Source organism: Ochotona curzoniae, unplaced genomic scaffold (assembly GCF_017591425.1).
Source record: "Ochotona curzoniae isolate NIBS_2020 unplaced genomic scaffold, NIBS_Ocur_1.0 scaffold_1037, whole genome shotgun sequence".
Taxonomy (NCBI): Eukaryota; Metazoa; Chordata; class Mammalia; order Lagomorpha; family Ochotonidae; genus Ochotona; species Ochotona curzoniae.
Genome location: NW_024467083.1, coordinates 16,732,616 through 16,758,734, shown reverse-complemented (window position 1 = coordinate 16,758,734; position 26,119 = coordinate 16,732,616). Strand labels below are relative to the sequence as shown.

General features: G+C 41.5%; 1 protein-coding gene across 2 annotated transcripts in view; it reads left to right on the top strand.

Annotated features, from left to right (window-relative positions):
* The window catches only part of SLC25A24 (solute carrier family 25 member 24), a 54,131-nt gene that overhangs the window by 13,537 nt on the left and 14,475 nt on the right, over positions 1-26,119 (top strand). For both annotated transcript variants that reach the window (XM_040998339.1, XM_040998340.1), the window contains exons 2-5: positions 3,126-3,252; positions 7,137-7,224; positions 22,660-22,771; positions 24,487-24,645. In XM_040998339.1, coding sequence (XP_040854273.1) covers positions 3,126-3,252; positions 7,137-7,224; positions 22,660-22,771; positions 24,487-24,645 — 486 coding nt within the window. The remainder of the gene's footprint in view (positions 1-3,125; positions 3,253-7,136; positions 7,225-22,659; positions 22,772-24,486; positions 24,646-26,119) is intronic.

The following is a 26,119-nucleotide window of genomic DNA, read 5'->3' as shown; positions in this document are numbered from 1 at the left end:
GGTTTCTGTCAGGTTGCAGGAAGTGGATGGCTATCTCTCACCACAACTCAGAAGGCCAGTGATGACTTCTATAATAATCAGTCCTATATGGCCATGATTTGGTTAAAAAGTGGCAGCTTTCCTACTTTAAACACTTTTTTTCCCCTTAGGGAGAGAGAGAGTGAATGTCAGGGGCTAGACTGGGGCTAACAAGCAGCTGGGAATGCAGTCAAGGTTGCCCGTGAGAGCAAACTAAGTATTTGAGCCATCACTGCAACCTCCCACAGTCCTCAATGGCAGGGAGCTGGAATTAGGAGCTGTAGCTGGGCATCAGACCTACCCACTTCCAAGTGGCTAAGCTAAAACGGCCTGTATTTTGGTCAAGTGTATTCATCTGAACCATCTGTACCACTTGCAGTTAAGTTTCTCCCTGCCTGCTGCTGCTTTCCAATTGCAGCACACAGCAACCCTTCTCCTTACCACAGTTGGAACCTGAATTGAGCTGCCTGCCTTTGAGTCTCAGCCAAAACACAAGTGACAGTGCCCAAGTCCTTTGCTAGTTTAATTCCAGACTTGACATATGTCCCTTGCTTTGTTTTCATATATTTCCACATATAGGGAACACACAAATTCAAAAGAAGAATATGGGTCCAAAAGCCAACCTGTTCAAAGATGTGATTCTAGATGTGCTTTAGCTTGTAATTCATAATTAATTTCCACTGGCTAAGGAATAAACTTCCTAGATAAAACTTCTGTTCATCAACTGGGCCCCAGAACCTTGGGTTTTTTGATTATATAAACCTAAATATATGTTTTGGTTGTTCAGGAAGTAATTTCCAGATGAAGATTATTCTTAATATGTAAAAAGAATTAAATAGCAGTGATTGTTTTTCAGAAACATAATAAACATGCATTTGCTTTAAAAGCTGTCAGTGTAATTGGTATATTTTCATCAAGTCTATTCATGTTGCAAATTAGAGAATCCTATTCAAATTAAGCCTACACAGAAAAGGTTAGAATTCTTTGTTAAGTACCCTTTATTAGACTGGAGAAAGAACTCTGTATCCCTAGTTTAGTGGACTTTTTTTTAATAGATGATGTTGAATTCAACAAATACTTATTAAGATGATTGTATGACTTTGATTCTGTGAATGTGGTAACAAAATTTCGATTTTACTTTCTTTGAGAGGGAGAAAGCTTCTATTTACTGGTTTGCTCCTCAAATTCTCACAAAACTAGAGTTGGTCTTGGGCTGAAGCTGAGAGCTGGGAAACGCAGTCAAGGTCTGTCAGCTGCGTAGAAGGAACCCAGTTACCTGAACCATCTCTATGGCTACCCAGGGGCTTCAGCTGGATGCTGGAGTCAGGAGCTGAAACAGGGAATTGAACCCAGCTGCATCAAGTATGCGATGTAGACATCTTAATCACTGAGCTAATAACCTGCTGCTTCCTCTATCTCATTTTTTTTCTGTCAGAAATACATTCATTTTATATACTATATGTGGGTATATATACACATGGAGTGTGTTATCTATTTTATGCAGCGTTAGATTGCTTTATTTAGGGGAGTATCTATTTAATAAGCCACATTGCTTTGTCAGTTTTCCTTCATTTGTGATGCTGCTGTAAGGTTTTGGAATCAAGGATCTAGGAAATCTTTACCATCTTTACAATACTTTGGGAAGTTTCTTTTCTTTTTTCTTTTTTTTTTTAAGAGTTTTGGAAAGCATTGGCTTAAGGCTACATGGATCTGGATTTTTCTTTATAGAGATGTTTCAATTAATTTTTGTTGGACTATTACTACGGTTTTCTATTTTCACGATTTTTTTAGATGTGTTCTCTTTTTCTAGGCACTTTTCTGTTTCATCTCAATTTCATACTTTGTTTTAGAGCTATTCATGATATCTTTAATGTTGTTAGTATCTGGTGATTTCTATCTTTATATTCTGACATCAGTTATTTGTATGCTTCGGGAGCTTTTCAGTTTATTTTGGTCTTTTCAAAGGGCCGTCTTTGGACATTGTTTATCCTCTCTGTGTTGTTTTCTTTGTCATTACCTTTTGCTCTCTTCTTTAAAAGATTTATTTGTTTCTATGTGAAAGGTGAATTTGTAGAGAGAAGGAGAGATGGAGATCTTCTGGTTCATTCTCCCAAGTAAATGCAAGAGCTGGAACTGAGGTGATCCAGAGCCAGAAGCTTGCTTTGGGTCTCCCAAGTGGTGCAGTGTCCCAAGGTTTTGGGCCGTCCTCTGCTGCTTTCCCAGGCAGAAGAAGAGAGCTGGATGGACACAAAGTGGTGCTCATGTAGGATCTTTGTGCTTGCAAGAGGAGGATTAGCCAATGGAGCCATTGCACTGGGCCACCCTTTGCTCTTTATGTCTTTCCTTCAGCTGTGTTTTTTTTGTTTTGTTTTGTTTTCTGACCTCTTCAAATTGAAATAAACATTAATGGTTGATAATAGATTTTTAGGTTTCTTAAAAACTATGAATATTACTTTAAATATATATTTATCTGTAGGTTAACAATTGTTTCTTGAGTTTAGAGCTAAGGGTCTAACCCTTATACCATCCTGCTATAGCATTACATTATTTACCCAGAAAAGACCATCAGAACATGGAAGCTATGGGTAAGTGATTGTGTTGTAATAGGTGGTGGTAGGAAAGGGTTATATGTAACAGTAAATTTTATAAAAACTTGTTTCTTTGTCTAAACAGCAATTTCTAGTCATAGAAGTTTATCATGACAGACTTTAATAAGAATGATTTTAAGGAAATGATTATTTTGGAAATCAAAGGAAAACTACTTTTTCAACCCTAATGTAAGTCAAATGTTTGTCTTCTGTCTTGGAGTTTATAAAGTACAGGTCAAGAAATTTAGCGTGTGATTACATTAGCCTTAAAAGAACTATGTTATATAGAAATTGCTGCATAATTGCTCTAATTGAAAATTTATCGCACAGCTGAGTGTCTTTTTGCTGTGGTATAATTCTTTCTGTTGCAGGTCATCACCATAATGAATAATGATGTGGTTGACTAAAAATGGTACTATAGTTTTACAGGAAAACAATCAATTTGTTTAAAATCTATATCCAAGCAATTTAATATGTAAGTACATAATAACAACAAAATCTCTAATTTTTTTCTTGTAGAAAATTTTTACTACTGGAGATGTCAACAAAGATGGGAAGCTGGATTTTGAAGAATTTATGAAGTACCTTAAAGACCATGAGAAAAAGATGAAACTGGCATTCAAGAGTTTGGACAAAAACAATGATGGTATGTCCCTCTTCTGTTTATCCCCAGCTGTGATAATTATTTCTTGGATTAGCACTTGGTTTGTTGTGTGTCACGTGATTTTAAATTTAGAATTCATATTTTTAGTGAAGGTGCTCATAGATAGCTTTGTCCATCAAATTTAAGAAAAGTGGGACATTATTATACTGACTTGATTTAAAGCTTTGGGTTAAAAATGGTCATCCTGGAGGCCAGTGTTGTGTTGTGGGGTGGCGTGGTGTGGTGTGGTGTGGTAAGTTGAGCCACTGCTTGCAGTGCTAGCATTCTGTGTTAGAGTGTTGGTTTAAGTCCAGCTGCTCTGCTTCCATTCCAGCTTACTGCTGATATACCTGGGAAAGCAATAGCAGATAGCCCAAGTATTTGGGCCCTTTCACGCATGCGAGAGATCAGGATCCTGGTTCTTGTCTTTTGGTCTGACTTGGACCTGGCCATTGTGTCCATTTGTACTACGAACCGGTAAATGAAAGATATCCCTGTCTCTATCTCTGTCATTCTGCCTTTCAAATAAATAACTTCTTAAAAACATTGTTTTGTTTCCCTCTGGGTAAAGGTTTTATGTGTGTACATAGGAATGAATATTGTATATTTTAAAATATTAAGACTGTCAGATTATCTCACATTTGATAGTCTTTTGAAATAACCAGTTTAGAGAAGACACACTATGATCCTGAAAATCAGGGGAAAGCTAGAATATAAACATTTAAGGATGTAACTTTGGTTGGGTTAAAGCTTCTCTATTGAGATTAGAGTCCCAAGTGTTCAAGGCAAAAAGCAAGAGTAGCAGAACAAAAGGAGGAGTCACAAAACCTGTTGATCATCAGAGACAGCTGTGGCTAGGAGGACCTTTATGAAAAATTGAATACAGTTCCAAACCCCTCCAGTACTTAGGATGATTCATTTATTCATTGACTTTCTTCCCCCAAATTAAATAGGAGGGAAAGTATGTCAGTAGTTGGCAAACTTTTTTTCTCCCTGAAGTTCAGATAGTAACTATTTTAACTTTATAGACTATGTTATTTAAATTGCAACTACTGTTCTTTGACATGTTGGCTCAGAGTAGCCATGTACAATATGTGGGCAAGGGGACATAGCTATGATCCAATAAGATGGTCAGTGGCATTACTTGGCTGTAAGGCTATGGTTTTCTGGCTCCTAGTTTATACTAAATATTGACCTCAGTTAAATTCACAGTGACTTCCTTCAAACAGACAAGCAAGCCAGCCCCTTGGATGGTTTAAATGATCACCCCAGCGTATCAGCCAGGAGGAGCTGAGCTATGGCAGCAGTCTGTCACCTCTAATCTTCAATCATATGCCCCAAGTGTGGTAAAATTCCATTTTTGCAATCACTTTTCATTCTTCCTTGTAAACTTTTATTCTAAATCTTGACCCTTTCCAGTACATTTGTTGAGATATGATTGTGTACTCAGAGCTGGCAGTAGCTGGAGACGGGGATATCCCAGGGCCAGTGGCTAATAATTACAGATATATCATCCTGCTCCACGAGTTGTGTACACATAGATGGTCTGTTTCAGAGAATTCTAAATGAACTAGTGGAAACAATTAAAAATGGAATGTTAATGATACACGTGGAATCAATTAATCAATGTCCTTTAATTTATAGTGTTTGTATATTTTGATTTCTCTCTATAGGCTCATATTTTTATTTGTCACACTTATTTAAAACAAAGCACATAGGCTATTCTCATTATTCATGGATTCTACATATTGCTAACATTTTACCCCAGAATGTAAACTCACTGTATTTTCCTGGCCATTCACAGCTGAGCACAGAGCGGTAAACTCACTGCACTTTCCTGGTCATTAATGGCTGAGCTCAGAGCAGTGAAATATTTGAGTTACTTAGCAAGTACATGCCTAGTGCCCGGTGTTCTGCCTTCTTGCTTTTGCTATTGTTCTTTTGGTAGTCTATTTTGTGTCATTAAAAAAATATGTACATTCTGTTGGTAATTTTACTTAAGGTATTACTCCAGTGCTGTGCTATAGGGCTGTTTAGTGTTCCTAAATACAAGAAGGCTATGGCATGCCTTTTGCTAGATACTGAACTTTGCCATGAGTTCAAGGTTAGTGAATGAACAATATACATTTCGTGAGGTGTATTAAGGCAGAAGGAAACATAAGACAAAGTTATGCATTAAGAATTGATGAGCAAGTCATGGTCAGAGGCTCATAGGAGCCTATGGAGCAGTGGTTCCCATAGAAGTAATGGTTCAGTGTTTGCTAATTCAGCGTTCACAGTGTTGCAAAAGATGACTAGGGTGGATAGCAAGAACCGACTGTGTCTTGTGAAGACAGCAGCCACGGGGCAACGTTCAGAGTGGTATTTCAGGCTGATGATGCCTTTGGCTCCCCTTGTGTTGCCCAGAATCTCTTGTTGCTTTTTTCATCTCCTGGGAAGGAGTGCCTTAGAATCCCATCATTTCTTTTTTTTTTTTTTTTAAGATATATTTACTTTTTATCTAAAAGGCAGTTATACAGAGAAAACAAGATACAGAAAGAAAAGATGTTCCATCTGCTGGTTCACTCCCAAGGAGCTGCAGTGGCCAGAGCAGAGCCAATCTGAAGCAAGCATCCAGGAGGGAGCTTCTTCTAGCTCTCCCACATGGGTGCAGGATTGCAAGGCTTTGGGCTGTCCTCCATTGCTTTCCCAAGCCACTAGTAGGGAGCTGGATGAGAAATGGAGCAGCTGGGACAAGAATAGGTGCCTAAAGGAGATCGCAGCACATGCAAGGTGAGGATTTAGCCACTAGGCTATCACACCGGGCCCAGAATCCCATTATTTCTTCAAGTTCCTTATCTTAGGTGAAGTCTTGTCTTCTCTGTTCCTAGAGAAGTACGCTGTGGATGCTGCTGTGACCACAGACCCTCCCTTCATTGTGTTTCATTGTATTCCATGGTCTCAGGGTTAGGACCGTCATGAGCTAACTTAAGGGGAGTTCAGTAGTGCCACATTTATTTTTTGTATTTCGGTTTTATTGTTTTCCCTGCCTATAAACATGTCATAATTTCTCTAATGCCAATGTTTTCCTGTCTTTCATCACCCCTCTGTTTCTGCTCTCTGTGTGTACTACCAAATTCCTCGAAGAAGTGTTCCTTACTTTCATTTTCTCATTTTCTACTTGTATTTTTCTGCTTTATGCATTATAAATACATAGCCATTTATTAAATGTGAGAATAGATACATTTTAAAATGAATATATTTTAATTTAGTTGAATTTATCTTGGAGTTATAAATATCTTGGTTTGAATCAGTTCTACAAATTTAGATTTCTTAATACAATTACGTGGTTATTTTAAGTATTTGAGAGAGAATGACATCTTATTCAGTAGTTCCCTTTACAAATGCCCACAATGGCAGATAGGAACTAAATCCATGTCTCCTCCCTAGGTGACAAGCACTCAGTAACTTGAGTCATTCCCTACTGACTCCCTGTCTACCTGAGAGGAAGTCTAGAACTGAGAACCAAAGCCCATTATCAACCCCAGGTGTTGTGATGTGGGTCATTATCCTAACAGCTGGGCAGGACTCACGACTGCCTACTCTGCCTAGATTACATTACTTGGTTAGGCTGGTTGAGCTCCTTCTCTCATCATCTTCAAACAAGTGTCATTATCTACAAGAGAGTCTTGACTGTTGAGTAAAATAATATGTGAATACTTGCTTAGTGCGTTTGTTTCCACAGTAATCATGTCACATATATTTAGACAAATGTGTGGTTCACCTAAACGCATACTGTTGCTTTAGTCATTTCAAAGTTTTCTGTTCAAGGAGAGGTTTGAAATTTATGATTTGTAAGATCCTTGCAATTCCAACTCTAGATTTACACCATTTTCATTATCTTAAAGGAAAAATTGAAGCTTCAGAAATTGTCCAATCTCTGGAGACACTAGGTCTGACCATTTCTGAACAACAGGCAGAGTTGATCCTTCAAAGGTAAGCTCTTCTTCCTGGTGGTGGTTTCTGATGTTCATCTTAACAGCCTGCGTTAGAGATCTGCATTTGTAAACTGGTTCTTTTTTTTTCTTTTTACTATTTTATTATTATTATTATTATCATTTTATGAAACACTTCCATAGGCTCCTGATATTTCTCTTATCACAGCCACAATTCCCCCCGCCTAGTTCCTCTATAACATTACTAACACATAGTTCTTCATACTCAGTCATATGTCCAGCATTGCAGGCATGGACAATGACAGAGAGTCCAGCATCCTATTGTCAAGATATAGTAAACAGTTTCATTGTAAGTCCATCTTTGTCTGGAAGCAGAAATGCATACTGCATTGTATCCTCACATCTGGATATGTTAGTCTCCATTTCACAGCTACTATACCTTCCCTTAAGTGAAAACCACAAAGCAAAATCAACATCAGGAAGAAAAAAGAAATTAACAACACCATGAAGTTAAATAACATGCTCCTAAATGACTAACGTGTAGCTGAAGAAATGAAAATCCAGAACTTTCTTGAAGAAAATGATGCTACTGTATGATCTATGAGTCATTGAATGATTTAATCAGAAGAAAGTGTTTTGAAGATGTGAAACAGAAAACATCAAAACCCATGCAATATAATTTCCGCTGATTTTTGTTGGAGTGTATCTCTTCTAGACAACAACTAGATGGGCTTTATTTTTTAATCCAGTCTACTAATCTATAACATTTAATTGAGCTTAAGCAATTTACATTTAGAGTTTAATATGTATGGATAGTGCTTTGGTCCTGTCATTTTAGGAATGGGTTGTTCATTGGTTTAGTCTTCTGTTGTCATTTTACTGGGATGTTCTTCCCATTTGCCTTTGGTTTTGTTGGGTGCTATTCCTCTTCTCTGTCAAGAGAACATCTTTTTTTTTTTTTTTTAAAGATTTATTTTTATTATTTTTTATTGGAAAGGCGGATATACAGAGAGGAGAGACAGAGAGGAAGATCTTCCATCCGATGATTCACTCCCCAAGTGAGCCGCAACGGGCCGATACTATGCCGATCCGAAGCCAGGAGCCTCTTCTGGGTCTCCCACGCGGGTGCAGGGTCCCAAAGCCTTGGGCCGTCCTCAACTGCTTTCCCAGGCCACAGGCAGGGAGCTGGAAGGGAAGCGGGGCTGCCGGGATTAGAACCGGCGCCCATATGGGATCCCGGGCGTGCAAGGCGAGGACTTAACCACTTGCGCCACCGCGCCGGGCCCCTGTCAAGAGAACATCTTGAAGTGTCATTTGTAGGGCAGGTTTGGAAGAGGCAAATTCTTTTAACTTTTCTTGACTGTGGAAGAATTTTATTTCATTTTGAAAGAAAAAAGAAGGCTTTGCTGGATATGTTTTCCTGGGCTGACAATTTTTTTTCTTTTAGAATCTGGAATATGTCACTCCATTTTCTTCTTGCTTGTAGAGTTTCCTGTGAGAGATCTCCTGTGAGTTTAATTGGCATTCCTTTATATGTCAATTGATTTTTTTCATGTGCACATTAAGGATCTTTTCCTTATGTTCGATTGAAGAGAGCTTGATGACCATGTGTCTTGGTGAAGATTGCATTTGATCAGGCCTGTTGGGAGTTGTGTGCCCCTCTTGGATGTTGTTTCCCAATTCTTTCTCTAGATTAGAGCAATTTTCCTTGATTATTTCATTAAGTATATTTGTAAAACCAGTTTCTCTTTCTGTACCTTCTGGGACTCCCATAACTCTTGTGTTAGGCCTCTTAATAGTGTCTTTCACTTCTTGAATACTTTTTGGCCTGATCCAGCTCTGCTTCCAGCTTTTTGTTTGCTTCCCCCTGATGACAGGAAATATCTTCCAATTCTGAGATTCTTTCTTCTGCTTGCTTCATTCTATTTTGGAGACTCTCCATTGTACTTTTAATTTGCCCTACTGTGTTCTTAATTTTTGACATAGCAGCCTTGATTTGCTTTATTGCTGCTATTGCTTATGTAAAATATTCCTTAAATTCTTTGAACTCTTGTATGTGCTTCTCATCATTGATCAGAAGCTTTAAAATGAGTTTTCTGAATTCTGTGTGCCCCATTTTCTCGATGTCTTCCTCAGCTAACTCTGAGGTTGGCATAAGGTTTTGCTCCTTCGCAGGGGAGTTTTCAGTAATATTCGTTGTGCCTTTGTCTCTTCTTTTGCTCTTGGTCATTGTACTTCTGGTTAGCAGAGTCTTCTCCTTGGGGCAGGTTTCTAAGTTGTGTCACCCATAGGTCTGCAGTTCGATTTTACTTATTGCAGTAGGTACACACTTTTTGCTTGCAGCCAATTGTGCCACTCCCTCCAGCAAGTTCCAGGTCTGGGTTCTTATGTTAGATTTCCACAAAGAACTCTATAGCCCCAACTGCTGGCTCACCACTCTCTACCTCCTGTGATACTGTGCTGAGGCTGCACTGTTGTCTCTGCAAACTTTCTCCCACTTCTGGTTGGAGTAGGTCCCAGGATTAGAGAGACAACAGGTGTCCTGTATAGCTAGGTTGTTGGTGGTGCTGATGTTGCTGGAACCTGTTGGATGTTAGGTCTGGGTGCCACACGGACCTATTTTGACCTTTACGATGCCACAGTTGGTGTTATTTTCCTGCGGGACCAGTGCAGTTCACGGAACTCAGTGAGTTCTTGCGAGCTCAGCACATGCGCACTTCACTGTTGTCCCCTGCAGTCTTAAAGCTTTGGCCACAGTGTACAAAATGGCACCTGATGTGGCACTAGTAGAGTTCTTGATCTGGTGGCCATCAGGTCTGAGGACTCCCCAGACTTGTCTTGGGTGGAACCTGTAGAATGCCACGTAGATGCTGTTCACTGAGTCAGAAATGAGTTCACTCCCAGCTCAGTGTATGCTCAGTCCTTTCCCTTGTCTTTGCTTCCTTATGCAAAATGGTGCCCAATTCAGCACTAGGGGGCTGACCAGGCTGTGAAATCCACCGTGTTCTCGCATTGCTCATCTGGGATCTGCTGCTCTGTCTCTGCTCCTGATCAAATCAAATGGACCAGCAGGACGGACAGTTCTTTGTCTGCGTTCAGCTCCCAAGCTCCCAGTGAAAGTCCCTTCCCACCTGGTTGCTGGTGGAGTTCTGGCTGCTGGTGGAGTTCAGATTACCTGTTAGCTGAATGCTGCTGGAGTATCAGTCACTGCAACACCACACCATTGTTTTCACTGCTTTCCTGTGTCTGTCAGTCTCCAGGTACCCCTTTGCTGCTGTTCTGTCCTCTCTTAAGTCCTAGAATGTGTCCTCTCTGCCTCATCGTGATTAAATGTTTCTCCATTTTAATGTGTCCTTACCCTATCCCGCCATCTCGATTCTCCATTGTAAACTGTTTCTTAAACACCTCAGTACTATGTACCATTTTTCATTTTGCTCCTCCACTGCCTTTCCTTTTTTTCCTCTCTTTATTTTCTATGCGCACAGATATCTAAAATGTTAGTAGACAAACGTGAGCTCAGGCTGCTGGACTCTTTTTGTAAGGCCACAGAAAAGAGTGGTTTGGCAGGAAGTGTTAAGTGTAATGCAGAGATCAGAGTTCTGCTATAACTTTCCCCGTTTTCCCATCAAGCTTCTAAAGTGATAGGAGAATTCATTCTTTCATGTTCAGGAATCCTATGGATTTAACATGTGGTTGAACCTGCTTTTACTGCACTAGTAAAAGCCAGGGCTGTCCTAGCCCAGTATGTCCAGTATGAACTTGCAGAACACAGGCCACTGTGTCCTTTTTTGTCTGAGACCTTTACAGACTTCATGTTTTATTTCAAAGGATAGCAAGCTATCCAATGCAGGTGTTTTCAGAACTCTCCTCTTTAAAAAAATAAAATTATATATATATATAATTATATATATTATAATATATATAATATATATAATGTATATATATACATTATAATATACATTATATATATATTATATATATATGTATATATATAATGTATATATTCACAAGGCAGACTGACAGAGAGATGTACTTGCTTACTTCCCAACTGGCCTCAATGGCTGCAGCTGAACCATGCTAAAGCCAAGGGCCAGGGATTCCTCTAGGTTCAACCACATGGGTGTCAGGGGCCCAAGCACTTGATCCTCTTTCAGTGCTTTCTCAGGTACATAGGCAGGGGGTTGGATCAGAAGCAGAGCTGCCCACATTCCAAGTGGCAATTTTCATATGGTTGCTGGCACTGCAAGTGGTGGCTTAATATCCTGTATAACAGTGATCCCATTTCTGTTTTGAGCAAACTTAGGGAGCTTTTTTTTGTGGGTTTTTTTTATGGTTTTATTTATTTATTTATTTTTTGGTTAATAGAAACAAGAAGGAATGATTGCATTATGCTAATGTTCTTGTGATTGTTAACAGTTTCTACATTATCTAAAAATATTTCTTCAATATGACTTCATTTTCAAATTTGTCTTCTTTTATATCTGTATTCATGGCATTTCCCTGATTCTGTGTTCAGATTTTCTTTTATAAGAGGATGCTCAGTAGGAAATCTTGAAGTCTCAAAGCTGAGTGTACAGCTGCTTTTGTTAGCACTGGGTGAACAAGGCTCTCCAAAGAAAATGAAAAACTGAAACATGAAAAGGAGATAAATTTTGACCTTTGGACATGGAAGCATAGGGCATTCTGTTTCCAACATCAAATTCTTCCAGGACGATAAGGTTTTAATTTGCTCAGGCTCTTAGACCGGAGTCATAGTCGTGACTTCCATTTGATAGCTTTAGGAATAATGCAGATTCCGAGCTCTGGCTCCAGAATAGGTGAAAATGTATCCTTCAGCTTGGAATGCCGTAACAAAACAACCTGTCTGGGTGTCTTCAACAGCAGCAATTAGTGATGGGAAGTTGAAGATCAAAATGCCAGGATAATTGGATTTCAGTGAAGGTTGTCTTTTTGGTTTGCAGATGGCAACTTTTTACTGTTTCTGAGAAGGGGAGAAGGAAGAGAGCCAGAGGGGGAGGGAGAGGAAGAGGGGAGGAGGAAGGGAGGGGATGAAGAAGGAGAGGGAAAGGTTACTGTCATTTCCTCTTATAAGGCTGTAGTCCTGTCAGATTAGGGCCCCACCCTTATGGCCTCATTTCACCGTAATTACCTCCTCCTGGTATAGCGACATTGCTAAGGGCTTCAATGTAGAGGGTTTGTGGAGGAAGACAAGTCAGTACAAAGCAAAGGATGAAGCAGAAGAATGAATATTTAAAGTAGCCATGCACTTTATGCAGCATTATTTTATGGCAGCTTTATTAATTCACATACTGTAAAACCCCCTGCTTTAAAGTTCAGTGATTTTCAGTGTATTTACAGAGCTGGGCACCCATCGCTGCTAATTTTAGAACATCTTGTCAACCTCTCAAAGTTGCCTATTCCCATAAGCACTCATTCTCCACTCTTGTCCCCAGTGACTCCCGATCCACTTTCTGTCACTGTAGGTTTGCGTTTTCTGGACATTTCCTGTGTGTCTGGATTTTCTTTTCCTTTTTTTTTTTTTTTTTTAACTTAGCATGATTTCAGAGTGTTCCATGTTGCAGCACACATCAGTAGTTCACTCCTGTTTTAGACCAATTAATACTATGTTGATTCTGTTTCTCTAAGCAACCAAGACTAACACATTGTGGGTAGTAACAGGCCTCTCATTGTGGTTTTCATCTGTAGTTCCCTAATGGCTCATGAGTGGTATACATACTTCTGTAATGCTGGGCTGTTTTTTACTGCTGGTGTTCATATTAGCTTACTCAAAATGCTAGTGAAATGTTTGGAAGGTAAAACATGATCAGGGTTTTCAAAGGTGTCGCTCACAGGCCTCTGTCAAGGGCTGAGCTGTCAGTGTCATTCATGCAACTCTAAATGTCAGCTTCTTTTTTACTACTTCACTGTCTCTCCATGCCACAGAGATCTGATGGAAGCAGGTGCAGCTGGGTCACCCATGGGTAAGGGTGGAGTTACTCAGTTGCAGTTTGATCGCTGAGGCCCACATGTTCAGTGGCGCCTGAAATGTAGTCAGTGCCAGACACATGCACTGCTTATCCTCTGCTCTCACATGAAAATCCAAGTTTCTTTTGGCTTTCATTACTGTCTCATTTCCCTTCTTGTACTTTCTTATCTCAAGATTCTTCTCCCTGGCTTTAGCAGTGACCTTGGCATCTGTCCAACAATCTTTCTCTTCACCTTGACTCATCCAAGACATTAGTGTTCTGGCTGGTGATTCATCTTTCCCCTTAGCTCAGTGCTCATTACCCTAGCTCCTAAGACTTTCATCTTCATTCAGCCTTGGCAAACGCACCACAAATCAGGGTTGTGTTATAGCTGATTCTGCTCCTCCCACCCTCTGGTTCACTGCAGAAATGCCTGCAACTGGGGCTGAACCAGGTGAAGCTTGGATCTAGCAGCTCAATCCAGCTCTCCTGTGTGGGTGGCAGGGACCCAGTACAGCTCTCCTGTGTGGGTGGCATTTGAGCCATCACCTTCTACCTCCATGGATGCATATTAACAGGAAACTAGAATTGGGAGTGGAGCTGGACACTCGGGTATGGGATGTAGCCATCCCAAGTGGTGTCTTCACACTGTACCCAGCACCCACTCACTGTGTGGTCCCTTCTTGTCCTTGTTCCAGCTTTTACATGATTCCTTGCACTTGGTTTATGACCCACTGCTTCCTTGTTCTCTGTTTCCACCAGTCATCAGGTTCCTTTGGATCCAGTTCCTTTCAGCAGTTCCCTGGCTTCTCCTTCACAAACCTCCCCACCCAGTCCCAAGACACCCTGCTGATGCCCTTTCTGGCCCTGTCATTCAGACCATGAAACATTTCTGGAATAGAATCAAGCTGCATGGATTAGTAGCCTAAAATGTAAAGCCTTTTGTCTCAGTGGACCTCAGATCTGAAACTTTGTTTCTGCTCAACCATTCTTTGTTGTTCCTTCCTGCCTCTCTCCCTTTCTCTCTCTCTCTCTCTTTTAAATTCTTTAAAAAAATTTTTTAATGATCTTACTTAATTGATTAAGGTACAAATGGTCAAGGGCTACAGGAAAATGGGTAAGACCGTTGTTTCCACACTAATATCATCATTTTTCCCCCTGTATCTTGGATCAGGAGAGAAACAAAGGGAGAAGCCCCACCCAGCTTCCCACCCCAGGTCCCCAATGTGACTGCCTCTTTCTCTTCCAAGAAGAAGTTAAGCTGGTCAGCTGTGGAATTTATTGACTTTTCCAAATGATTTTTTTACTTGTTTGAATTCAGTGAAGTTTTTTCCGAGTTGGGACTTCTATCTGTATTTCCTACTGCCTAAGGGATGAGCCCCTTTCTCATCCAATAGGAGCTTTGAGGTTACAACTTCAGAGGAATCACCCCATCTGGGTTATCCCCTCCAACATTTATCCCAGTTATTCTTTGTCTATTCAACTTGTTTCTCTGTCTCATGACTGTTAGGGTTTGTAAGCATTGGCTGCTTCATACAGCTCAGTGATGTGAAGTACAGTTCTCCAGCTAGAATGCTTGGGTTGATAGGCATCATTCCACTCTACTGACTAGCTCTGTAATGTAGGACAAAACACAGAGCCTCTCTGTACAGTAAAGACTGTACTAAGTACATGGACTTTTTGTAAGGATTAGTCAGTTAACTTGGGAAGTACTTAGAACAATGCCTAGCAAATACTCAATGGATGTTAGCTAATACGTGGCTATCATATAGCACCTGTTTTTCATACTACCCACAAATTTGCTTTTTTTTTTCTTTAAGATTTATTTATTTGAAAGGCTGAGTTAGAGAGCAAGAAAGGAATAGATAAAGGGAGAGATCTTCCATCAGCTGGTTAACTCCCCAAATGGCCACAATACTGACACTGGACCAGGAGCCAGGAGATTACCATACACATCAGCAAGGAGCTGAATTGAAAGTAGAGCAATTGGTGAGAATCAAGATGGTGGAATCGGGTAGGGACACGTTTAAACAGACAGGGAAACATTGGCCAGTGTGAAGCAGAGAGGGCACATTCCAGGAAATAGGAGAGGGCAAAAAAACAGCAGAGAAAGGAGGTTTATAACAAAGACAGTGAGAGGACTGACAGATTTAACGAAGACTGGTTGTTGGAAGGACAAACTTCTCAAGGGACTGTTGAGGAAAAAATAAAAATGAGATGTGAATAAATTATGTTTAATTGCAAATAGATTCATCAGAAACTTAAAAATATAAGAAATATTATGTTACTGCATTTGAAAACATACATATTGTATGGGTTTTTTTTGAAGATTTACTTATTTTTATTGCAAAGTTAGATAAACAGAGAGGAGGAGAGACAGAGAGGAAGATCGTCCATTCTTCTTCTTCTTGGCGATTCACTTCCCAAGTGACCACAATGGCTAAAACTGAGCTGATCCAAAGCCAAGAGCTAGGAACTTCCTCCAGGTCTCCCACATGCATGCAAGGTCCCAAGGTGTTAGGCCATCCTCAATTGCTTTCCCAAGCCACAAGCAGAGAGCTGGATGCAAAGTGGATCTGCCAGGATTAGAACTGGTGCCCATATGTGATCCATGCGTGTTCAAGGCGAGGACTTTAGCTACTAGGCTAGGCTACCATGCCAGGCCCTAGATGAATTTCTGAAAAATACACATAACTGACCAAAACTGAGCGCAGAACTAGTCCACTGTACTTAAACAAGAGATTAAATCAATCATTGAACATTTTCTTGCTAAGGAAACTTCAGCCCTAGATGGTTTGTGCTGACTGTGAAAGAACAGATTTGCAAACATTTCCAGAATAATGGTTCACTTTCCAGTCTTTTTTGTGAGGCAAATAAGGCCATAGTACCAAGATTCAGATAAGTGACAAAAGCAGGAAATTATAGGTCAATATCCTGTATGATCCTTTTGGGAAAATATTAGCAAACCAATTCAGCTAAATGTTTAAAAAAACATGCCATGAGCAATACATGAGCAACTTATAGAATTGAAAGATAGTAAAGATGACCTGGTGCAGAAGATGTGCCTTCTTTTCAGACTGGTACAAGAGATCTCAGGGCTTGGGTGTACGGACCTCCTGGTAGCTGCTAGGGGGACCTGAGCCAAGTTGGGTTCAATGCTTGGGGCCCTAGGCCCAGCCAACGCTGCCAAGCAATGAGCAAATCCTGGGCTTGCTTCGCCTGCTGGCACCTGGCAGTGAGCTCTGGGGCCTTGGAGCTGTAAAATTACTGCCTAGGGGCATCCATGGATAAGGCCACTGTACTGTAGGTGAGGAATGAATTCTGAGGGATGCCCAGTGACAGGGCCACTTTGCTTGTAGGTAAGCAAGGGGAATGAGACATTGTGGTTTGCAGGGGAGAGACTCAAAGATTTGTATGGGTCAGATTGATGTACCAGCCCTCATGGCAGTCCTGAGTAGGGCTTGCTAGCATGGAACATTGTTGACCACCACATGCCAGTCTATGTGAAAGCTAGGGCTGGGGGCCCATTTAGTGGGGCTAGATCCCAGTACCTGACTGTCAGAACAGGGGACGGGTCACATTAGGCAGGGCCATGACACCAGCACAAGAGAGAACCAGGTCTGGGGATAGATTCTGTGGGAGATATGTGGGCCAAACACTGTGGAAATACAAGTCCCACTGGTTAGTTCAAGAGTTGGGGTGGTGAAGGGCTAAGCTAAGTGTGACCACGAAACCTGCTAACACTCTTGGGTACTGGGACCAAGAATAGTCTGTGCAGGTCCAGGCTGCAGCATCCACATGTGCATTATAAAACAGGGTGTGGGTGGGCTGGCCACAACATTCACCAGCCAAGATGGAGGAGGCTATGTCAGGCAAGGGCTTAGCGCCTGCTGGCATATGTAAGATGTGGGTCTGGGAGTGAGCTGAGTGGAGGACCTGGGGAAACTCCCCTTGTGTGTCATAATTCCCGCTGATGATCACGTTGTCCAAGCCTGGGGGTTGGGCAGGCTGGGCAAGGTAGCTCCAACTTGGCAAATATGTGGGTTGGACTTGGCAGGAGATGGACCGGGCAGGACCAAGAAAACCTTAGCTCACTGGCAAGTGCATAAACCAGGCTGGAGCACAACTCACACCTACCTGTTTGCATGAGCCAGGGATGGGAGTAGATTGAGCAGGACCAGGTTCCAGTACCTGACAGAGTTGGACCTGGGGCCAGGCTGGGTCAGGCCAGGCTACAGCATCCAAAGGCAAAGGCCAAGACAGGTAAGGGACTATGCCAAGCTGGGTCAGAGCAACCACCAGTACATGCAAGATCTATGGCTGGGAACAGGCCTAGTTGGGTAGCTAAGAGGACACCCGAACTGGGTTGATTCCCACTGGTGAGTGCGAAGACCAGCGTAGGGGCTGTGATATGGTCTGGGCATGACTGCAGTGTGCCCGGCACAAGTGTGGACTGGGTCTGGGGTGTGCCAGGCTGGGCTAGTCTCCAGCACCCACTGGATAGGTGTAGGATGAGTGAAGCTAGATCTCTGCCCCTGCTGAGCCAGGTGTGAGCTGTGTCTGGGTGTGGAGTAGGCTTGGCTTGGCTGTAGCACCCAACAATACAAACCAGAATGGGTGAAGACCAGTCAGGAAAGGCCATTGTTCCTGCTAGGACAGGAGGTAGACTAAGTAAGTAGGGCTGGCCCACTGACCCAACAATGGTGGAACTTGGGGAACTCCTCTGTCAGGACATAGTCCCTGCAGGTGAGTGCAAGAACCACAATAGGGTGCAGCCCAGACCAGGCCAGGTTACTATATCCACCAGCATACATTTGGCACAGGTTGGGGATGAACCAGCCTGGCCAGTTCATATCACCTGCTGGCAAATCTGAGCACCAGAATGGAGTGTGAATCAGACCAGGTTGGGCTGCAACACAAGCCAATTCACATGAGGGCCAGGACTGGAGGCCAGCTGGGCTGGGCCAGGTTGTAGCCCCCATCAGCATGAGCTGGAGTTTGGGTGGGCCAGGCCCAGCCAGGCTACAGCACCCACTGGCAAATGCTGAGGTGAGGTGGGCCATGCCAGACTGGGCCACAGTAACCAGCCGGCACATGTGAGACCCAGGGGTGGAGGGAACAAAGCCGGTAGGGGGACAGCATGGGGGCTTTGCTGTTGGACCACTACTCCCACTGGTGAGTTGGGATGGGAGCAGATCAGGCAGGCAGGACTTACAACACCTGTTGGCCTTATGTGAGCTGGATCAGGAGAAAGCCAGGCTTGGTTGACTGTTTCTACTGGTACATGCATAAGCCAGAGTGGGTGTGGGTTGGTTAGGCTTTGCTGCAGCATCAACTGGCAGATGCTGGCACGAGAGGGCAAATTTTGTCAAGTTAAACTGCAGAACCATGTGGAGAGTACAAGATCCATGAGTGGGAGTGGGCCCAGTAGGAAAAACAGTGGGCACCTCCCTCTTGGATTGCCACTTGGATTGGTGAGCATGAGTACCAGTATTGGGGCAGACATGGCCAGACAGAGAGTGGCACCCACTGGTATGTGTGTTGGTTGGATAGTAGGGCAGGTTGGGTTGAACTAGGTTTCAATGCCCATTGACATGTTTGAGAGCTGAATGGGATGTGGGACAGCCTAACCACTCTGCTGTACACACTGGTAAGCATGGGAACCAGGCAGGAGGCGGGTCTGGTGGGGGTTAATGCGGGTTGCTCGGACTAGGCTGCAGCTCCCACTGGTGTATGTGAGGGCTGAGTGTGTGATGGGCAGGATCAGGCTGGGCTGCAATGCCCATTGGTTTGTGTAAGACAGGGCTGGAGACAAAACTTTCCCAGCAGTTGCAACCACCAGCATGTGCCTAAGCTGATTGGGGCAACAAACTGTGTCGGACTGTATTGGCAAGCATACACAAGAATGAGATCTGGGATCACCTCAGATGAAGTTTGGAGATCCCCCAACTGACCCGCCAGACTCAGAACCCCCAACCTGGAGAGAATTGCAGATTCCATGGTCTGACTGTGGAGTACATGTGTCAGAACTGAGCCTCCTCAGTGGCTCAGAGGGAGTGATGAATAGCAGATCCAGGTGCACAGGGAGAGTATATGGCAGTAAATTGGAGTCTGCAGAGGACACCAGATACTACAACAGAGGACAGAACAAATTAATCAACTACTGAAGCCAAGTGTTAGCAGTAACTATCTGGGCAAACAGAGACTCTAAAGTGAACCATGTCAACCAGTGAATTCTGGAGAGATTTTTATCGTGCTTTGAGTGGTGTGATTGGCAATAATTCAGAACTGTTGAACTATCAAAACATCTTGAGCAGGACCCACAGAGCATACCCCACACTGGGGATCCTGGGGTGGTGTCGGATGGCTGTCCTCCATGTCAGGGTGCAGAGGCATTTAGAAGCATGAGTGTGGCTTCTCTCTTATCTCCCTCCTTTCCCCAGATATAGGAAGGAAAAAAGGAGAATGGAGAAATAAGGGTCTCACTCACCTTGCTGTAGCCCTTGACCCTTAGCACCCTAATCAACTATGTAAGAACCATAAAAAAATGAAACTAATTATTTAAAAAAAAAAAACCTGATACTAGAAATTCAGCAATACTGGGAAGAAAAAAGTATCTGGTTTTGTGAGGTCAAGCTTAGTGTTAACTATGTTTCAAGAAACAAAGGCCCCAAAATAACCAAGATGTTTCTGAAGAAGCATTGGCAGCTGCGGGCCTGCTCTGTCAGATATCCAGAGCTGGTAGTAAATGGCAATTAAGACAGTGGAAATGCTACACAAATAGACATGTGGACAAGTGATATGTAATACATAGCCAAGGAGGGACCTACCAGTGTTATGGATGTGTGACAGGAGATTAGCTTTGTGGTACCCTGGGGAAAGGAGGGGACTGTGCCACTCAAGGTTTTGGTGCACCTGTTTTTTTAATGCAGACAGAAATACCTACCTCATATGATACGTAGACACTTTGAGGTAAGGTGAAGTCTTTATTTCAGTGTGGGTAAGAATGTATTTATTTTTTTAAAAGACACATGAAATGCTAACCCAAAATGAAAAGGTTGATAAGTTCAACTGTATTGAAATTAAGAGCATCTGTGTTTGGACATCATAAATAAAGTAAAAAGACAAGAACAGAGTTACAAGTAACTTTAAGGATTAGGATCAATCATGTAGGAATTATACGTAGGAAAAAGACATCTCTCAGAAAAACAAATGCTGTTCAACCTCATTTGAAGGGAAACAGTAGTTAAACCTATGGTGAGCTTGTCTTCAGTATGTAAATAATAAGTGTTGTGTGACTTTAAGTGATAGTTTAAAACGTGTTTGTCAATTCAGTAACTTTGCTGTGTATCAGACATTGTTCTAGGCACTGCAGTAGTATGATGATGAACAAAATCAACACAAATTCTTGTTGGTGTGCAGGGCACCTGGGGAAAGGGGTAAGACAAGCAACAAGTTCACTAGAACAGCGAAGAAAAGAGCTGATGCAGACAGAGCTGGGATTGCAACCCAGAACACTGTTAGCAGCAGAAGTGACCAGGACTTTTTACAGATGTGGAATGTATTCTGGATTAAACCTGTGTGCTGGGACAGGTGACAGTTTAAATATAATTTCACTTAGGCAGATTAAAAGAAAAAAGTGACTTTAGAAAACTCAGTAGGAAATATTTTAAAATTGCATCTTAATAGACTGCTGTCTCTTTTTATAATTTTCACACAAATTACAGAATACAGCTTAGTAAAGATGTCAAAAACTTTTTTCTAGAGGAATCCATTAACCCCACAGATAAATAAGCACTTTTATTGTGTCAACTATGTTAGGAGCTGGGCATACAGTTACGAGTAAGTCAAAATTCTGACACAGTTCAGAGTTGCTGTTCAAATAAAATAGGTACAAAAAGTTGTATTGCCATGAAGCTTGCGAAGAAGCTTGAAAAACAAGCAAAGAGTTGATGTTAAATATCTAAAACTACACTTAAATTAAAATCAAAATCAAATACCCCTTATCCCAAATACTTGATGCCATAAATGTTTTGGATTTTGAAACGTTTGCACATGAGCTGCTTGGGGAGAGGGATTCAAATCAATACACAAAAATTACAGATGTTTCATATATATGAGTGTCTGTGTGCTTGTAGTTGGCAGGTAATTATATACAACAGTTTCAGTGCACCTGCACTGTGGCTAAGACCCTTGATGTGAAGATAGCTATGAAATTTCCCACATGTGGCATTATGCTAGCAATGGAAAAGTTCTGGATTTTGGAGTGTTTCAGGTTTTCAATTGAAGGATGGTCCATCTGTACCAGCATGTCTTCAGGCACAAACACTCCATCAGTTACCCAGAGTTTGCTTCTTTGTTTGTTTGTTTTTAATATATATAATCTGGGCCCAGTGTCGTGGCCTAGCGGCTAAAGTCCTTGTCTTGAACGCATCAGGATCCCATATCATCACAGATTCTAGTCCTGGCAGCTCCACTTCCCATCCCGCTCCCTGCTTGTGGCCTGGAAAAGCACTTGAGGATGGCCCAAAGCCTTGGGAGCCTGCACCCACGTGGGAGACCCAGAGGAGGTTCTGGCTCTTGGCTTCAGATCAGGGCAGCATTGGCCGTTGCGATCACTTGGAGAGTGAATCATCAGACAAAAGATCTTTCTCTCTGCCTCTCCTCCTCTCTGTATATCTGCCTTTACAATAAAAATAAATAAATCTTTAAATACATACAAATATATATGCTAATTTTCTGACTTTGGAGTAAGTTGGATAAATTGATAGCACATTTTGAGTGTATTTCAAAATCATATTCATATGTAACAACAGAGCATTAAAAAATCTCTTCTTAGCCAGTATAAGAAAATTGTATCATGAATCTTTTCTTCACTACCTCCCAGTTTTTATCTTTAGCTTTTATGTTTGGTGGTTAGTCAGCTTGGGGTTTTGAGTGCACTCTTTAGTAAGCTTTCTCTCTGTTTACTGGCTCCATGCTTACTGAGATAAATTATCCCACCAGAATGCAAAAGGCTCACTGCCATTTCCAACAACTTGTGAATTATAAATGGGACCTAATTTTTTAAAAAGACTTATTTATTTTCATTTGAAACAAAGATTTACAGAGAGAAGAGGCAGAGAGAAAGATCCTCTATCTGCTGGTTCACTCCCCAAGTGGCTATGAAGGCTAGAACTGAGCCAATCTGAAGCCAGGAATGGAGAGATTCCTTCGGGTCTCCCATGTGTGTGCAGAGTCCCAAGAACTTGAGCCATCATCCTCTGCTGCTTTCCCGTGCCACAAGCAGTGAGAAGGGTCAAAAGTGGAGTAGTCGGGACAGAAACTGGTAACCATATGGGATGCTGGGACCAGAGATGGAAGATTAGCCTGTCAAGAAGCTGTACTGGCCCTGGGATTTTAAAAAATTCCTTTTTAGTAAGAATGCTGAGTTGGAAAACAGAAAAAATAAACAACAATGTTAGTTTTGTACACCAAATTTGTTCTTAATTGTTTTTAATGATTTGCAGCATTGATGCTGATGGGACAATGACAGTGGACTGGAATGAATGGAGAGACTACTTCTTGTTTAATCCTGCTACGGACATTGAGGAGATTGTCCGCTTTTGGAAACATTCCACAGTAAGTGCACTTCGTGTTTTGTAGTGAAAAGTTTACTCATTTGGAGCTGGAAGCTGGGGGTACAAGCATCACCCCAAAACAATCTAAGGTTTATCAGGCAGTATGCCTTGCTCTGGATAACTCCTTAACTTGTATTCTGTTTATGTAGATTTACCGAGTGTCTTAACCTGCAGATTGCATAAAACACAGCAATTCTCAAAGCTTAGAAGAAATGCCACCCAGATAAATACACTGCCTTTCTTTTACTGGCATTCAAGCATTCTGCCAGAGAGCAGTATGCAAGTCCCAGGCTCTTAATCTTTATAGCTGCTACATTGTGGAAATTATCTCTGCATCTGCCGATTGCTGGGATTTTATTTCCCTGGACGTTGATGAAAGGATCAAAGATCCCTTCTGAAACATTTGCTTATTTAGTCAGACTGCCTGGCAATCTCTAGCATAAGGCACTTATAGTAATTACTTATAAAATCTTTCGGATTCTCTGCTTGGCTGCTCCTACCAGTCTGTATTCTACAGAATTTCCAACGTAGGTTATGCTTCATTGACATCCTTCTAGCATGTATTCATGACAACAAAGTGCTGTGATCGCGCAGTCTGCCCCACACAATGCTGACAGCTCTCTGAAGGGGGCATTAGTTCCCAGGAGCTTCTTTCTATACATATTAGTGGATTTCTGTAAATGTAGTGTGCACTGATGAAGTCAGCAGTTCACATCGTCATTAGTAATCAGATCTCAGCTTCCGTGGAGTATTGAGATAACAGCTGTTGAGTGCTTGTTCAACCAGGAGCATAAATTATACTGCATTAGTAATCCAGTTATTTATGTGATTTGTATTGTGTGTGTGGAGACAGTTGATGACAGGTGAGGCTAAAATTGTATATCCATTTATTCATAGTGAAATAGAGAGAGGGTAGCTACGCCAGCATAACTCCTCTCCCTTACAGACATGCCTGTGAAACCTTTTATGGTAAAATCCTTTGGATAAAAATGTTAGAAAGCTGATATTATTGTAGCAGTTGATTATTCTTCAGCTACAGTCATCATGTTCACAGTACATGGGAGGAGTGAGCCTTTCAGCCAATATGCTGCTGTTGGCTAAATTTTTTATGAATTCTATTGCATGCTTAAAGTACTAATCTAATTTATAAAAAATATTTAGAAATATAGGAAATGAATTCCTATAATTAGGACAATATACGAAATGAATTTAGTGGTATTCACTTTTGTAATATTGATGTAAATTTTTCATCTACGTATTTAAAGTGCATAGCATGGTACAAGGAATAAGATGGATATAATCTTGAGATAAAGAGAATGTCTTTGAAGAACTTACAAACTAATTTCTTCAAAGATTTCCTTGCCAGTTAGCTGTGGGTTTCTGACATGATGAAAGTGCTGATTAAAAAGAGTTCAGGGTTCAAATGCTGGCCCCTCCTTCTGACTGACCAAGAGAACACTTACCTGCATCTCTGAGGACAGTGAGGCTATTAATAGTTGACTTGATAAATTTGTAGTTGCTGTGTGATGTCTTTCCTCAGGAGCTGATGATGCATTGGTTTAGTGTGAGTACGCTGCTCCTAGTCTCCGTATGCTCCACCTGCTGAGAGTGGATCGTAACTGTAAGGCAACAGGTGATTCTATGAAACAAAAGGTGCTGTAAACCTATTTTTTAGTAGGAGGCACGTAAAATCCTTTTTCCTTCCTATTTTAACAGGGAATTGACATAGGGGATAGTTTAACTATTCCGGATGAATTCACAGAAGATGAGAAAAAGTCTGGCCAGTGGTGGCGGCAGCTGCTGGCAGGAGGGGTCGCCGGTGCCGTGTCTCGAACTAGCACTGCGCCTTTGGATCGCCTGAAAGTCATGATGCAGGTGAGCTTCGGTCTGTGTGCCTGAGGAGTATGAGGGATATTGTGCAGTGGGTAGAAACGTGGTGTTACAACAGAGCCTTTGCAATTTCTCGGTAATAGTCCTCGATACCTTAAAGAAAAAAAAAAGTCTATTTTACTGTGATTACTTCTGTATTCAGCTCAGAGAAGAATTGCAGTCTTCTGTCAAACTTTAAATTTTTTATGTGCAACCCACTGTGAGTTTTGGCATTGTATAATTATTCAATTTTTAATAAAGTCAGTAAAATGTGATTGCCTAAATTGTTTCAATTTTATCTCTTATGTGCTTTTTCAACAGTGGGATATTACTGAAAGCTAGAACTCCATGATTTAACAATTATTTATTCTTATTTTGGTTCATTTCCCAAATAGCTGTAGCAGCTGGGGACCAAAAGCAGGGAACAATGTGTGTCTCCCACACAGGTATAGGGGCACAGGTACTTGGAAGTGAAACAGCCGGGTCTTGAACCAGCACTCATATGGGATCCAAGCATTGTAGATGGCAAAGTTAACTTGCTGTACCACAATGCTGGCCTCAGTTTTAAGTTTTTGTTTAATCTAAAGCTGAAATTAGCAGAAAAGAACACTAGATTTTAAGATTGAGTATGACTGCAGAGTGGAAAGAATTAATTATTATTTGATTCTCTTTGAGGAAACCCATTTGGTCCTCACCGGAACCCTCTGAAATAGGCATTTTAGCTGATTTTGTCATTAGGGAAAATGAGTGAATTCTTATGACAAATTAATCAAGGAATGTATTAAATTTGCCACTGAAACTCATGGTCCCCACATGGTTGAACCTCTGAGATTTCATTCTCTTTCATCTGGAGTGGGAGTAAGAATATGCAGTAAGGATTCTAATAAGAATTAAATGATGTGCTCACAAGTAAGATCCATTAAAATGCCATATTCACAGGATAACCTGTTGGAACATAAAAGCTGTACAAGCAATATTTTTTAAAAGTAGTTTGTGATATACCTATAGGTATCACTGTTTGTTTTTCTTTCAAGTTTCTGTGCAAAAATACTTCTAACACCATTTCAAGCTCCCACCCATTCAAAATGTATCTTAATATTAGCATTTATTTAGGAACAAGGATAATATTTGCAAGAAAAGCAAAAGGGAGTTGCCTCTGTTTTACTGTGGGAAAAATAGTGAACTGACTTTGCAAGGAATGCAAATGCATTCCTCTCTCATATTTCATTATGAAGTTTATTTACGTAAATGAATTTTCCTAGATTCTTGTTTCTGCAAGATCCGCCCATATGAAGGTTTGAGACATCCCCGAGATTCAGTGGACTCAGGCGAAGCTGCTAGAGTTATGGTCTGGGTTCATTCCAGGGAATGGGTACAGGTGAAAGTCAGCCACTTGAGGGAGTGCTTTGGGTTGCATTTGGGGAGCTAGCATGTGAAGTCTTCACAAGTGACTTCCGCAGCATTGCTGCAGCACAGTGTG